The 18,543-nt window shown below is 29.6% G+C and overlaps 1 protein-coding gene across 1 annotated transcript in view; it reads right to left on the bottom strand.

The window, feature by feature from the left end:
• Window positions 1–18,543, bottom strand: part of LOC100368871 (phosphatidylinositol 4-phosphate 5-kinase-like protein 1) — an 86,020-nt gene continuing 67,477 nt past the window's right edge. The window contains exons 2-9 of the mRNA XM_085491767.1: window positions 11,915–12,130; window positions 10,024–10,089; window positions 6,931–7,091; window positions 5,996–6,155; window positions 5,268–5,323; window positions 3,646–3,758; window positions 1,610–1,772; window positions 1–1,132 (exon numbers count right to left, since the gene is read on the bottom strand). Of these exons, the coding sequence (XP_085347893.1) occupies window positions 598–1,132; window positions 1,610–1,772; window positions 3,646–3,758; window positions 5,268–5,323; window positions 5,996–6,155; window positions 6,931–7,091; window positions 10,024–10,089; window positions 11,915–12,130 (1,470 nt within the window). The 3' untranslated portion in view covers window positions 1–597. The remainder of the gene's footprint in view (window positions 1,133–1,609; window positions 1,773–3,645; window positions 3,759–5,267; window positions 5,324–5,995; window positions 6,156–6,930; window positions 7,092–10,023; window positions 10,090–11,914; window positions 12,131–18,543) is intronic.

Here is an 18,543-nt window from a genome sequence, read left to right on the forward strand (position 1 = left end):
TTATACAGTACTAAGTACCACATGTTTATTACTTCCCATCAAATAGTGTCCATCATATAAGTGATAAAAGATTGCACATAATACATACATATGAAATATACAAGTAAATATTGTTACCGGTATCAAATTATACTTGAAGTTCATATATCAACCTCATATTTGGGTAATAATAATAATATTGATAATGATGTAATACTGAATATATATATAATTACCTGAGTATTGTTCAGCTCATGTCATGATTGTAGCGTACCGTAAATGTTTTATCTCAATTATATATGAAAACCATTTATACATGTTCTCTTGATTCAGTTTAGAATTCACTGATGCAGTATATAATATAAAAGTAAAATTAGAATAGTATTATTAAAAATGTTTTCTTACAAATGGAAACAAATCCAGCTTACAAGGAAATAACTTGATTACAGATGTCAGAATAACTGGTCACCATAAAAACTTGGCTCTTCATTATCACCAGTAACAACATATATGATTGGTTGACTATGATCTTATTATTTATATTTACAGTGTTTGTAAGACAGTCCCTCATTGGTAGATTTGTAAATTCACAAGTTGTATATTGGTAAGCGGCTTCAACTATTTTGAATTATCCTCCATAAACTTGCGAAATCTACGTGCATATTTACTCGGTGAGACGGTTGAGAAAGAAGAAGTTGGATATCTTATCGATTTATAGATGTGTTCTGCTTTCTTCTTTGCTTTGTATTCAGTGAAAAAATCAATAATACCCATAAAATAGCGATCATTTTTACCATCTATGATATTCAAAGCATTGGTTTTTTCTAATAACAAACGCATATTCTTTTGTTTTAGCTGATCTAACTCCACTGTAGATTCCCTGTTCTCATGTAATCTTGCTATTTCCGGTGTTGTTGGAACCATATTGGGAAGCATTACAGCGTCTTTACTGGCTTGTTTAAACTTATTCCCTGCTGTAGTTTTCGGTGATTCAGTTGGGGTTTGGTCATGAGTTGTTTCATCTTTCAGTTCATTGCCAGTAATTTCATCACTCGTCTCTCTTCCTTTGTTCTTTTCATCTTTTCTCATTTCTTTACATTTGTCACACAGCATTTTAGCAATGGTAGCTTCTGATCTCTTCAACGGAACTGACCTGTTAATAACAACACAAATATGTCAATATTGTAAATATTGGTCACAAACCAATATGAGTAGTAAAACATTTGTTAATAGTGTTACAGAATCAGGAAAGATTACACAATGAATGCAAGTTTGTGTATATAGTGAACGCTGCTCTCACAGGCATATAGGTGAAAGTCTTAATATTTAGCAGTCAATTTCATAGGACAAAGGTACATGTAAGTATGACTCAATACAATTGAATACAAAATAATGAATACCATGTCAGTTACAATTGAATACAAAATAATGAATACCATGTCAGTTACAATTGAATACAAAATAATGAATACCATGTCAGTTACAATTGAATACAAAATAATGAATACCATGTCAGTTACAATTGAATACAAAATAATGAATACCATGTCAGTTACAATTGAATACAAAATAATGAATACCATGTCTGTAATATTCCTACAAATAAAAGTATGAATCATGGAAAACTTACTTCTGAACTCTAACAACAACATGAGCAAACTGGTTTTCTTGCTGTCGCTCTGTGAAATGTATTGGATGGTATCCTAGCAACAAACTGTAATCCATAACACCAATTTGCTCAAGAAATTCTGTATCGTATTGAACTTGATCTAAAAACCATTGTCTTTGTTCTCCTATAAAAAATATATGACAGTATATGAGAAAAATATTGACTATAACATGCATACCTATACTATACACTACCGGTATATTGATTATAACATGCATACCTATACTATACCTATATACTACCGGTATATTGACTATAACATGCATACCTATACTATACCTATATACTACTGGTATATTGATTATAACATGCATACCTATACTATACCTATATACTACCGGTATATTGACTATAACATGCATACCTATACTATACCTATATATTACTGGTATATTGATTATAACATGCATACCTATACTATACATATATACTACTGGTATATTGACTATAACATGCATACCTATACTATACCTATATACTACTGGTATATTGATTATAACATGCATACCTATACTATACCTATATACTACCGGTATATTGATTATAACATGCATACCTATACTATACCTATATACTACCGGTATATTGACTATAACATGCATACCTATACTATACCTATATACTACTGGTATATTGATTATAACATGCATACCTATACTATACCTATATACTACCGGTATATTGACTATAACATGCATACCTATACTATACCTATATATTACTGGTATATTGATTATAACATGCATACCTATACTATACATATATACTACTGGTATATTGACTATAACATGCATACCTATACTATACCTATATACTACTGGTATATTGACTATAACATGCATACCTATACTATACCTATATACTACTGGTATATTGACTATAACATGCATACCTATACTATACCTATATACTACCGGTATATTGATTATAACATGCATACCTATACTATACCTATATACTACCGGTATATTGACTATAACATGCATACCTATACTATACCTATATACTACCGGTATATTGACTATAACATGCATACCTATACTATACCTATATACTACCGGTATATTGACTATAACATGCATACCTATACTATACCTATATACTACCGGTATATTGAATATAACATGCATACCTATACTATACCTATATACTACCGGTATATTGATTATAACATGCATACCTATACTATACCTATATACTACCGGTATATTGACTATAACATGCATACCTATACTATACCTATATACTACCGGTATATTGACTATAACATGCATACCTATACTATACCTATATACTACCGGTATATTGACTATAACATGCATACCTATACTATACCTATATACTATCGGTATATTGACTATGACATGCATACCTATACTATACCTATATACTATCGGTATATTGACTATAACATGCATACCTATACTATACCTAAATACTATTGGTATATTGACTATAACATGCATACCTATACTATACCTATATACTACCGGTATATTGATTATAACATGCATACCTATACTATACCTATATACTACCGGTATATTGATTATAACATGCATACCTATACTATACCTATATACTACCGGTATATTGACTATAACATGCATACCTATACTATACCTATATACTACCGGTATATTGATTATAACATGCATACCTATACTATACCTATATACTACCGGTATATTGACTATAACATGCATACCTATACTATACATACATTGCTTACGTTCGTAATTATTCCATATTTGGAATTCGCATTTCCTAATATGGTAGGATGAAAATACCCCGTAAAATACCGTAAAATAACTTACATTGACAGTGTATAATAATATAGATTATTGAAAGCAATTTCTGATTTAATTATTAACTATATGATTTGTAATCAAAATAATATAAAATCACAATCATTATATGGTTACTGCAGCCATTGGCTTCACCAAATAATGTTGACAGTTTGTTCACTAGAAAAATAAAATAAACTCAATGTTTACCTAAATCTATTTGATAACCTTTGAGATTCTTATCTTTAAGTACTGTGATAATCTCACTGTTTTCAGGTTCAGGTTCAGTGTATCTACTTGCTTCACAACCCTTCAAATCATACCTGAAAAATAATTATGAAAATAGTTGTTCTGCAACACCGAATACCAACATATCTTCACAAATAAAATTGTGAGATGTGTAGTAAATTATATGTGACATGTGTGGTATCTATCAATTCAATTACTGATATAGAACACCAAATATGACATGTGTGGAATCTATCAATTCAATTACTGATATAGAACACCAAATATGACATGTGTGGAATCTATCAATTTAATTACTGATATAGAACATCAAATATGACATGTGTGGAATCTATCAATTCAATTACTGATATAGAACACCAAATATGACATGTGTGGAATCTATCAATTCAATTACTGATATAGAACACCAAATATGACATGTGTGGAATCTATCAATTCAATTACTGATATAGAATACCAAATATGACATTAGTGGAATCTATCAATTCAATTACTGATATAGAACACCAAATATGACATATGTGGAATCTATCAATTTAATTACTGATATAGAACATCAAATATGACATGTGTGGAAACTATCAATTCAATTACTGATATAGAACATCCAATATGACATGTGTGGAATCTATCAATTCAATTACTGATATAGAACACCAAATATGACATGTGTGGAATCTATCAATTCAATTACTGATATAGAACATCAAATATGACATGTGTGGTATCTATCAATTCAATTACTGATATAGAACATCAAATATGACATGTGTGGAATCTATCAATTCAATTACTGATATAGAACACCAAATATGACATGTGTGGAATCTATCAATTCAATTACTGATATAGAACACCAAATAGGACATGTGTGGAATCTACCAATATAATTACTGATATAGAACATCAAATATGACATGTGTGGAATCTATCAATTCAATTACTGATATAGAACATCAAATATGACATGTTTGGAATCTATCAATTCAATTACTGATATAGAACACCAAATATGACATGTGTGGAATCTATCAATTCAATTACTGATATAGAACACCAAATATGACATTAGTGGAATCTATCAATTCAATTACTGGTATAGAACACCAAATATGACATGTGTGGAATCTATCAATTCAATTACTGATATAGAACATCAAATATGACATGTGTGGAATCTATCAATTCAATTACTGATATAGAACATCAAATATGACATGTGTGGAATCTATCAATTCAATTACTGATATAGAACACCAAATATGACATGTGTGGAATCTATTAATTCAATTACTGATATAGAACATCAAATATGACATGTGTGGAATCTATCAATTCAATTACTGATATAGAACACCAAATATGACATGTGTGGAATCTATCAATTCAATTACTGATATAGAACACCAAATATGACATGTGTGGAATCTATCAATTCAATTACTGATATAGAACACCAAATATGACATGTGTGGAATCTATCAATTCAATTGCTGATATAGAACACCAAATATGACATGTGTGGAATCTATCAATTCAATTACTGATATAGAACATCAATTGCTACCTTTGATACTTACCTTTCAAGTATTCTCTCATCAGGGTAGAAAACACTTTGCATGACTGTAAAATATTTCTGTATTGAGGATAAACAAAGAGTAGATTATCAAAAGACCACACTCTTGACATAAAAATGCAGATTTCATTTCACTAACAAACAAGTCATTGTCGATGACACTTTTTCAGTTCCAATTTTTTAGTGACTATGTGTAACTCAGGCCAGGCATGCCTGAGAAACTTACAGCGCAAAAGTGTGGGACACAAATGGCCACCAGTCGGTCAAATGTCATCAGAATGTAAAACAAAATGCCTTGGAACCCACAAAAAATTATTGTATCAACAAAATCAGTCAAATAAAATGGCCAGAAGATATAAATAATACTCTTATAACAATATTACATTAATTAAAAGAACAGAAAGGATGAATCATGGAAAAAAATATATGCACTTGTGAACCAATATACATCCTCATACAAATCCTCATACAAAGTTTGAATGAAATTATCCAGTTCAGCCATATTTGACCAAATTGCAAAGATAAGCAATGTACATATGGAAGTCATCATTTATGTGAAGTTTGAATGAGATCTGTCAAAGCATGTCCAGGAAAAGTCTTCAGATGCACACATGAACAGACACACACACACACAGACGGAACCCAAATTATTAGCCCATATCATTCAAACAAAAATAATCACATTCCTTTTAAAGTAAAACCATGGTTACAAAAAATGTACAAATGACATACCCCTTTATGACCTTCAATCTTTATATAATGAAGTCCAAGTATCTTCACCATTAGAGTGTGCGGATACTTCTCAAAATGTTCTATATATTGTTTTAATATTCGCCGAAAAAAAATCACATCTTGTGGTTTCTCAGTTTTGATCATGAACATCTTATTATTACTAGGTAAAAATAATAAAATCAAGGAATGTCATAAAAATTGGCAAGTAAATCAAAATGCAACAACTCATAAAATAAAACATAGCGTGAAATTGAGTTGGTAGAAGATAGTGGTTGAAATAAGTACCAGCACTCAATTTTATTGTGATCATTTGAGGCTATGACATAAGTTTAGTCATTTGCATAATGATATTGATACACTGCAGTTGAATAATAAACATCTCAGTTACAAATGATCCCCCCCCCCCCCCCCCCCGTGTGTTATTCACTGCTCATGGATTTGGTGATGCACTTGGCTCACTCTACTCTGAGCAAACAACTCTCAGCCTACATCCATATTGGAAGAAAACACTGATTTCATGCATGGTTGATAAGGAACCATGACCTCAACTTAAATTCCTTCACTAAGGTTGATCGTATATTCATCAGAATAACCATTCTAATCTAAGTATAATAAAGTTTATGAATATTAATAAATTCTCCAACCAAAATGTTGTCTATAGCTAATATAATATATGTCACACATTTATCAACAAACTAAGTATAAGCAATCAGGCATGTATTAAAAAAATGTATAGTAATTAACAAAATCATATATATGTACAAAATTTAATATAATCACCAAACCCAAATCATGTGTGATTTACAGCCACATATAACATGTGTGATGTTCATAGTTTCTAAAATGTGCCTGCACACTGAAATCATTGAAGACCTCATACATTCATCTTACGTCTTCTAAGCGTTCATTTCACAACGCAACTATGTAATACTCACCAAAGAAAGAAACTCATTCCACTTTTTGAGTTGCTGAGAAATTCTAAATAGGGAACATTTTTTGTGGTCACTAAAGAGTCTTTGTAGTCATCTTCATTTAAATTTAAAATATTTCGTAACTTATGAAATACTTTTGGTGCATAATTATGGAACTCAACTTTCTGCAAACAAAAATAATATGAGCATTTTAATGGTAGCAAGTTTCAGATGTACATGTCAGGTTTTGACCTCAGATGTACATGTCAGGTGTTGACCTCAGATGTACATGTCAGGTGTTGAACCCAAATGTACATGTCAGGTGTTGACCCCAGATGTACATGTCATGTGTTGGCCCCAGATGTACATGTCAGGTGTTGACCCCAGATGTACATGTCAGGTGTTGACCCCAGATGTACATGTTAGGTATTGATCTCAGATGTACATGTTAGGTGTTGATCCCAGATGTACATATCAGGTGTTGAACTCAGATGTACATGTCAGGTGTTGACCCCAGATGTACATGTCAGGTGTTGACCCCAGATGTACATGTCAGGTGTTGACCTCAGATGTACATGTCAGGTGTTGACCCCATATGTACATGTCAGGTGTTGACCCCAGATGTACATGTTAGGTATTGATCTCAGATGTACATGTTAGGTGTTGATCCCAGATGTACATATCAGGTGTTGAACTCAGATGTACATGTCAGGTGTTGACCCCAGATGTACATGTCAGGTGTTGACCCCATATGTACATGTCAGGTGTTGACCCCAGATGTACATGTTAGGTATTGATCTCAGATGTACATGTTAGGTGTTGATCCCAGATGTACATATCAGGTGTTGAACTCAGATGTACATGTCAGGTGTTGACCCCAGATGTACATGTCAGGTGTTGACTTCAGATGTACATGTCAGGTGTTGAGCTCAGATGTACATGTCAGGTGTTGACCCCAGATGTACATGTCAGGTGTTGAGCTCAGATGTACATGTCAGGTGTTGACCCCAGATGTACATGTCAGGTGTTGACCCCAGATGTACATGTCAGGTGTTGACCCCAGATATACATGTTAGGTGTTGATCTCAGATGTACATGTTAGGTGTTGATCCCAGATGTACATATCAGGTGTTGAACTCAGATGTACATGTCAGGTGTTGACCCCAGATGTACATGTCAGGTGTTGACCCCAGATGTACATCTCAAGTGTTGGCCGCAGATGTACATGTCAGGTGTTGACCCCAGATGTACATGTCAGGTATTGACCTCAGATGTACATGTCAGGTGTTGACCTCAGATGTACATGTCAGGTGTTGGCCCCAGATGTACATGTCAGGTGTTGACTCCAGATGTACATGTCAGATGTTGACTTCAGATGTACATGTCAGGTGTTGAGCTCAGATGTACATGTCAGGTGTTGACCCCAGATGTACATGTCAGGTGTTGAGCTCAGTTGTACATGTCAGGTGTTGACCCCAGATGTACATGTCAGGTGTTGACCCCAGATGTACATGTCAGGTGTTGACCCCAGATGTACATGTTAGGTGTTGATCTCAGATGTACATGTTAGGTGTTGATCCCAGATGTACATATCAGGTGTTGAACTCAGATGTACATGTCAGGTGTTGACCCCAGATGTACATGTCAGGTGTTGACCCCAGATGTACATCTCAAGTGTTGGCCGCAGATGTACATGTCAGGTGTTGACCCCAGATGTACATGTCAGGTATTGACCTCAGATGTACATGTCAGGTGTTGACCTCAGATGTACATGTCAGGTGTTGACCCCAGATGTACATTTCAGGCATTGACCCCCAGATGTACATGTCAGGTGTTGACCCCAGATGTACATGTTAGGTGTTGATCTCAGATGTACATGTCAGGTATTGACCTCAGATGTACATGTCAGGTGTTGACCTCAGATGTACATGTCAGGTGTTGACCCCAGATGTACATTTCAGGCATTGACCCCAGATGTACATATCAGGTGTTGATCCCAGATGTACATGTCAGGTGTTGACCCCAGATGTACATGTCAGGTGTTGATCTCAGATGTACATGTTAGGTGTTGATCCCAGATGTACATATCAGGTGTTGATCCCAGATGTACATGTCAGGTGTTGACCCCAGATGTACATCTCAAGTATTGACCCCAGATGTACATGTCAGGTGTTGACTTCAGATGTACATATCAGGTGTTGAACTCAGATGTACATGTCAGGTGTTGACCCCAGATGTACATGACATTGGGGATATTGGTGTATACATAAAATCCTGATTGAATGAAATTTTATAGAATAATTATTTCTTACAATAATGGTGACCTATCTTTGAAGATGTAATCAGAGTAACTGAAATGCTTTGTATGATTACAAGAAGCATTTCCAACATATTTACAGTTTCTGTTGAGTGTAAATGCTGGAACAATGAAACAATGTTTATATATAAAGAATATTTTCTACACTTGAGTAGATGGATGCTTGCAATAATAATATTAATAATAACTAGATTACACTACTAAAAATGTTCAGGGCATTTTTGAATGGTAAGGAACATAAATACAAAGAAATACAAATACCATAAAATTCAAAAGAGATAAAATTAAAGGGAAAAATAAAAATGTCTGTAAAATAATAATAATAAAATATGAAATATAGAACAAATATGGAATTCACATCCATTGTGTAAATATTTATTGCAAACTCATCAAACAGTTTTTTTCTTTGTCCATATAGTCAGTACATAATAGTAGGACAATTTTTTCATCTCCTAATGCTCAGACAGAATTTTGAAAGCATTTTCTTGAGTCTGAAATTTGAAATGTTTTGCAAATAATTTTCCATATCATAACTTACTTTGAATAATTTGTATGTTCTCAGTTTTGTTCCCCTATTTTCATTGGTTTTACTGAAATTTAGTTCTTCTCTTCATCTTTGAATATAATTCTCAGATAGTTTTTCATATCGTGATCATTTTTTATTTAATTAGATCATGTCCCAGTGTAACTTTAATATTCCTAACCCAGTTTGAATTAGTTTTTATTGTTTCGTCCGGGGCTAATTTTAAACAAGGTAAAGTTAAGTGCAATTTGTATTAAAAGTAGGAAAATCAGCATACCTTCTTATTTTCATCAACTTGATCGAACTTATCAAAATACTCAAAGTCTTCATCTGTTAAGTCAACCTAATGAGTAATATACAATATATTTTTATAACCATGGACAATATGCATAGCCTTGAAGTCACAACTGCAAATATGCATATTCAAAGGTGTTTCTTTTCCTGGTTCCTTCTTATACCTTGCACACAATAATAATAATAATAATAATAATAATAATAATAATAATAATAATAATAATAATAATAATAATAATTATAATGCCAATCTTTTTTATTATTACATCATCTTTTGAAGTCATCAAGAAATTAAATTTCTGGAGATCCTCCTATGTGTCTTGTGAAAAATGCAGCTCAATTTTCTGAATTTGAAAGCTGTAAGCCTGTAAAATGCTCAACTGGATTTTAGCATACCCCTGACTTATCAAAATGTAAACATGTTTACATTGTAGTTGTGTGATTCCTCCATCCATACATGTGAAGTTCTAATAATAGTATTGGTTATGTACACAGTAAATACCAACATTGTCAACTTAAAATATATAACAAGTCATTGTTCAAAAGTAAAATAGTAAACAACACTGAAATATGTCAGCCATTTTTATAACACAATGTATATGTATATATGTATGTGATGTATATATAAATACATGTATATGTGCGATATGGTGTGTGATGTATATATAAATACATGTATATGTGCGATATGGTGTGTGATGTATATATAAATACATGTATATGTGCGATATGGTGTGTGATGTATATATAAATACATGTGTATATGTGCGATATGGTGTGTGATGTATATATAAGTACATGTGTATATGTGCGATATGGTGTGTGATGTATATATAAATACATGTGTATATGTGCGATATGGTGTGTGATGTATATATAAATACATGTATATGTGCGATATGGTGTGTGATGTATATATAAATACATGTATATGTGTGATATGGTGTGTGATGTATATATAAATACATGTATATGTGCGATATGGTGTGTGATGTATATATAAATACATGTATATGTGTGATATGGTGTGTGATGTATATATAAATACATGTATATGTGCGATATGGTGTGTGATGTATATATAAATACATGTATATGTGCGATATGGTGTGTGATGTATATATAAATACATGTGTATATGTGCGATATGGTGTGTGATGTATATATAAATACATGTATATGTGCGATATGGTGCGTGATGTATATATAAATACATGTATATGTGTGATATGGTGTGTGATGTATATATAAATACATGTATATGTGCGATATGGTGTGTGATGTATATATAAATACATGTATATGTGCGATATGGTGTGTGATGTATATATAAAGTCTGATGGTAATCGGTCAGGACATGTCAGATATATGGCTCCAATGTATATACCAAGTTTGACATCAATACACAACCAACATCCATTTCCAGAATGGCAGAAATGCTTCATTTTGCTGAATTTTAAGCCATTTCATCTAGATTGTGAAACTAAAAAATGTGCACAAAATATGTCTCCAAAGATGTATGATTTATGTGTGATGTTTGATTGAGATTAGCACAGGCATGTTCAAAATACAAGTGCAGATGGACAGACACTAACAAAAACTCACAATTCATAAGTTGTAATTTCTTGACTTTTTCCAAACAGGAACTAAAATACACACTATAGAATTAGGTTAAGGCAAACAGAGGAAGTTTTTTTCCTGGAAAAATGATGAATGCACATGCATACGTACCAAAGATGTATGATGCAGTAATGAAGTAACCTTAAATAACATTCCACCATCCAAATAACACTATACATATATATGCACAGAGACATATACACTACAGACACTAATATACAAGCGCACCCTGACCAATAAAATATGTTACTGACCTGAGTAATGCCCTGACCTGATGTCACACTTTCATAACTTTTCTTCAATCCCATTCTAATACAATTTGTAAATAAATAACGAGGATGATTTTTTGTAATTTCTACAATTCCACGTCTGCTCCATTTTCTTCGAAATTGCGCCATCGCTTTGGAAAAACGTCCTTTGAGTTCCTTTCTTCTAGGTCTTTCAGACTCAGTCTTCTGGACCTCATCATCCTTTAAAATAAGAGAATAACAATATTGACATAAGAAGGTGATATTTTGCTGTAAACCAGTGGTACAATTCAAAAGTGTAAATGGCTTCATATTACTGCATAGTAACAGTCAATCCTCACACTAGTATGCAATGAAACTGATGCAACTGTAATTTAGTGACTGCATCTATCTGTCAAAAACTAGTATACAATGTGTTTAATTGTACTGTTATTATAATTTCAAGAAGAACTAACAAACAATATAACGTATATTGTATGTAATGCTATAATGATAGGATGTATATTAACATATTGTATGTAATGCTATAATGATAGGATGTATATTGGCATATTGTATGTAATGCTATAATGGTAGGATGTATATTAATATATTGTATGTAATGCTATAATGATAGGATGTATATTGGCATATTGTATGTAATGCTATAATGGTAGGATGTATATTAACATATTGTATGTAATGCTATAATGATAGGATGTATATTAACATATTGTATGTAATGCTATAATGATAGGATGTATATTAACATATTGTATGTAATGCTATAATGATAGGATGTATATTGGCATATTGTATGTAATGCTATAATGATAGGATGTATATTAACATATTGTATGTGATGCTATAATGATAGGATGTATATTAACATATTGTATGTAATGCTATAATGATAGGATGTATATTAACATGTTGTATGTAATGCTATAATGATAGGATGTATATTAACATATTGTATGTAATGCTATAATGATAGGATGTATATTAACATATTGTATGTAATGCTATAATGATAGGATGTATATTGGCATATTGTATGTAATGCTATAATGATAGGATGTATATTAACATATTGTATGTAATGCTATAATGATAGGATGTATATTAACATATTGCATGTAATGCTATAATGATAGGATGTATATTAATATATTGTATGTAATGCTATAATGATAGGATGTATATTAACATATTGTATGTAATGCTATAATGATAGGATGTATATTACCATATTGTATGTAATGCTATAATGATAGAATGTATATTAACATATTGTATGTAATGCTATAATGATAGGATGTATATTGGCATATTGTATGTAATGCTATAATGATAGGATGTATATTGGCATATTGTATGTAATGCTATAATGATAGGATGTATATTAACATATTGTATGTAATGCTATAATGATAGGATGTATATTAACATATTGCATTTAATGCTATAATGATAGGATGTATATTAATATATTGTATGTAATGCTATAATGATAGGATGTATATTAACATATTGTATGTAATGCATAATGATAGGATGTATATTACCATATTGTATGTAATGCTATAATGATAGGATGTATATTAACATATTGTATTTAATGCTATAATGATAGGATGTATATTAACATATTGTATGTAATGCTATAATGATAGGATGTATATTAACATATTGCATGTAATGCTATAATGATAGGATGTATATTAATATATTGTATGTAATGCTATAATGATAGGATGTATATTAACATATTGTATGTAATGCTATAATGATAGGATGTATATTAATATATTGTATGTAATGCTATAATGATAGGATGTATATTAATATATTGTATGTAATGCTATAATGATAGGATGTATATTAACATAATGTATGTAATGCTATAATGATAGGATGTATATTAACATAATGTATGTAATGCTATAATGATAGGATGTATATTACCATATTGTTTGTAATGCTATAATGATAGGATGTATATTAATATATTGTATGTAATGCTATAATGATAGGATGTATATTAACATATTGTATGTAATGCTATAATGATAGGATGTATATTAACATAATGTATGTAATGCTATAATGATAGGATGTATATTAACATATTGTATGTAATGCTATATGATAGGATGTATATTAACATATTGTATGTAATGCTATAATGATAGGATGTATATTACCATATTGTATGTAATGCTATAATGATAGGATGTATATTAACATATTGTATGTAATGCTATAATGATAGGATGTATATTGGCATATTGTATGTAATGCTATAATGATAGGATGTATATTAACATATTGTATGTAATGCTATAATGATAGGATGCATATTGGCATATTGTATGTAATGCTATAATGATAGGATGTATATTAACATAATGTATGTAATGCTATAATGATAGGATGTATATTACCATATTGTATGTAATGCTATAATGATAGGATGTATATTAACATATTGTATGTAATGCTGTAATGATAGGATGTATATTAATATATTGTATGTAATGCTATAATGATAGGATGTATATTAATATATTGTATGTAATGCTATAATGATAGGATGTATATTAACATATTGTATGTAATGCTATAATGATAGGATGTATATTGGCATATTGTATGTAATGCTATAATGATAGGATGTATATTAACATATTGTATGTAATGCTATAATGATAGGATGTATATTAACATATTGTATGTAATGCTATAATGATAGGATGTATATTACCATATTGTATGTAATGCTATAATGATAGGATGTATATTACCATATCGTATGTAATGCTGTAATGATAGGATGTATATTAATATATTGTATGTAATGCTATAATGATAGGATGTATATTAACATATTGTATGTAATGCTATAATGATAGGATGTATATTGGCATATTGTATGTAATGCTATAATGATAGGATGTATATTAACATATTGTATGTGATGCTATAATGATAGGATGTATATTAACATATTGTATGTAATGCTATAATGATAGGATGTATATTACCATATTGTATGTAATGCTATAATGATAGGATGTATATTAACATATTGTATGTAATGCTATAATGATAGGATGTATATTACCATATTGTATGTAATGCTATAATGATAGGATGTATATTAACATATTGTATGTAATGCTATAATGATAGGATGTATATTAACATAATGTATGTAATGCTATAATGATAGGATGTATATTAACATATTGTATGTAATGCTATAATGATAGGATGTATATTACCATATTGTATGTAATGCTATAATGATAGGATGTATATTAACATATTGTATGTAATGCTATAATGATAGGATGTATATTACCATATTGTATGTAATGCTATAATGATAGGATGTATATTAACATATTGTATGTGATGCTATAATGATAGGATGTATATTAACATATTGTATGTAATGCTATAATGATAGGATGTATATTAACATATTGTATGTAATGCTATAATGATAGGATGTATATTGGCATATTGTATGTAATGCTATAATGATAGGATGTATATTAACATATTGTATGTGATGCTATAATGATAGGATGTATATTAACATATTGTATGTAATGCTATAATGATAGGATGTATATTACCATATTGTATGTAATGCTATAATGATAGGATGTATATTAACATATTGTATGTAATGCTATAATGATAGGATGTATATTACCATATTGTATGTAATGCTATAATGATAGGATGTATATTAACATATTGTATGTAATGCTATAATGATAGGATGTATATTAACATAATGTATGTAATGCTATAATGATAGGATGTATATTAACATATTGTATGTAATGCTATAATGATAGGATGTATATTACCATATTGTATGTAATGCTATAATGATAGGATGTATATTAACATATTGCATGTAATGCTATAATGATAGGATGTATATTAATATATTGTATGTAATGCTATAATGATAGGATGTATATTAACATATTGTATGTAATGCTATAATGATAGGATGTATATTACCATATTGTATGTAATGCTATAATGATAGAATGTATATTAACATATTGTATGTAATGCTATAATGATAGGATGTATATTGGCATATTGTATGTAATGCTATAATGATAGGATGTATATTGGCATATTGTATGTAATGCTATAATGATAGGATGTATATTAACATATTGTATGTAATGCTATAATGATAGGATGTATATTAACATATTGCATTTAATGCTATAATGATAGGATGTATATTAATATATTGTATGTAATGCTATAATGATAGGATGTATATTAACATATTGTATGTAATGCATAATGATAGGATGTATATTACCATATTGTATGTAATGCTATAATGATAGGATGTATATTAACATATTGTATTTAATGCTATAATGATAGGATGTATATTAACATATTGTATGTAATGCTATAATGATAGGATGTATATTAACATATTGCATGTAATGCTATAATGATAGGATGTATATTAATATATTGTATGTAATGCTATAATGATAGGATGTATATTAACATATTGTATGTAATGCTATAATGATAGGATGTATATTAATATATTGTATGTAATGCTATAATGATAGGATGTATATTAATATATTGTATGTAATGCTATAATGATAGGATGTATATTAACATAATGTATGTAATGCTATAATGATAGGATGTATATTAACATAATGTATGTAATGCTATAATGATAGGATGTATATTACCATATTGTTTGTAATGCTATAATGATAGGATGTATATTAATATATTGTATGTAATGCTATAATGATAGGATGTATATTAACATATTGTATGTAATGCTATAATGATAGGATGTATATTAACATAATGTATGTAATGCTATAATGATAGGATGTATATTAACATATTGTATGTAATGCTATATGATAGGATGTATATTAACATATTGTATGTAATGCTATAATGATAGGATGTATATTACCATATTGTATGTAATGCTATAATGATAGGATGTATATTAACATATTGTATGTAATGCTATAATGATAGGATGTATATTGGCATATTGTATGTAATGCTATAATGATAGGATGTATATTAACATATTGTATGTAATGCTATAATGATAGGATGCATATTGGCATATTGTATGTAATGCTATAATGATAGGATGTATATTAACATAATGTATGTAATGCTATAATGATAGGATGTATATTACCATATTGTATGTAATGCTATAATGATAGGATGTATATTAACATATTGTATGTAATGCTGTAATGATAGGATGTATATTAATATATTGTATGTAATGCTATAATGATAGGATGTATATTAATATATTGTATGTAATGCTATAATGATAGGATGTATATTAACATATTGTATGTAATGCTATAATGATAGGATGTTTATTGGCATATTGTATGTAATGCTATAATGATAGGATGTATATTAACATATTGTATGTAATGCTATAATGATAGGATGTATATTAACATATTGTATGTAATGCTATAATGATAGGATGTATATTACCATATTGTATGTAATGCTATAATGATAGGATGTATATTACCATATCGTATGTAATGCTGTAATGATAGGATGTATATTAATATATTGTATGTAATGCTATAATGATAGGATGTATATTAACATATTGTATGTAATGCTATAATGATAGGATGTATATTGGCATATTGTATGTAATGCTATAATGATAGGATGTATATTAACATATTGTATGTGATGCTATAATGATAGGATGTATATTAACATATTGTATGTAATGCTATAATGATAGGATGTATATTACCATATTGTATGTAATGCTATAATGATAGGATGTATATTAACATATTGTATGTAATGCTATAATGATAGGATGTATATTACCATATTGTATGTAATGCTATAATGATAGGATGTATATTAACATATTGTATGTAATGCTATAATGATAGGATGTATATTAACATAATGTATGTAATGCTATAATGATAGGATGTATATTAACATATTGTATGTAATGCTATAATGATAGGATGTATATTACCATATTGTATGTAATGCTATAATGATAGGATGTATATTAACATATTGTATGTAATGCTATAATGATAGGATGTATATTACCATATTGTATGTAATGCTATAATGATAGGATGTATATTAACATATTGTATGTGATGCTATAATGATAGGATGTATATTAACATATTGTATGTAATGCTATAATGATAGGATGTATATTAACATATTGTATGTAATGCTATAATGATAGGATGTATATTGGCATATTGTATGTAATGCTATAATGATAGGATGTATATTAACATATTGTATGTGATGCTATAATGATAGGATGTATATTAACATATTGTATGTAATGCTATAATGATAGGATGTATATTACCATATTGTATGTAATGCTATAATGATAGGATGTATATTAACATATTGTATGTAATGCTATAATGATAGGATGTATATTACCATATTGTATGTAATGCTATAATGATAGGATGTATATTAACATATTGTATGTAATGCTATAATGATAGGATGTATATTAACATAATGTATGTAATGCTATAATGATAGGATGTATATTAACATATTGTATG

This window comes from Saccoglossus kowalevskii, chromosome 17, assembly GCF_978046115.1.
Source record: "Saccoglossus kowalevskii chromosome 17, keSacKowa6.1, whole genome shotgun sequence".
Taxonomy (NCBI): Eukaryota; Metazoa; Hemichordata; class Enteropneusta; family Harrimaniidae; genus Saccoglossus; species Saccoglossus kowalevskii.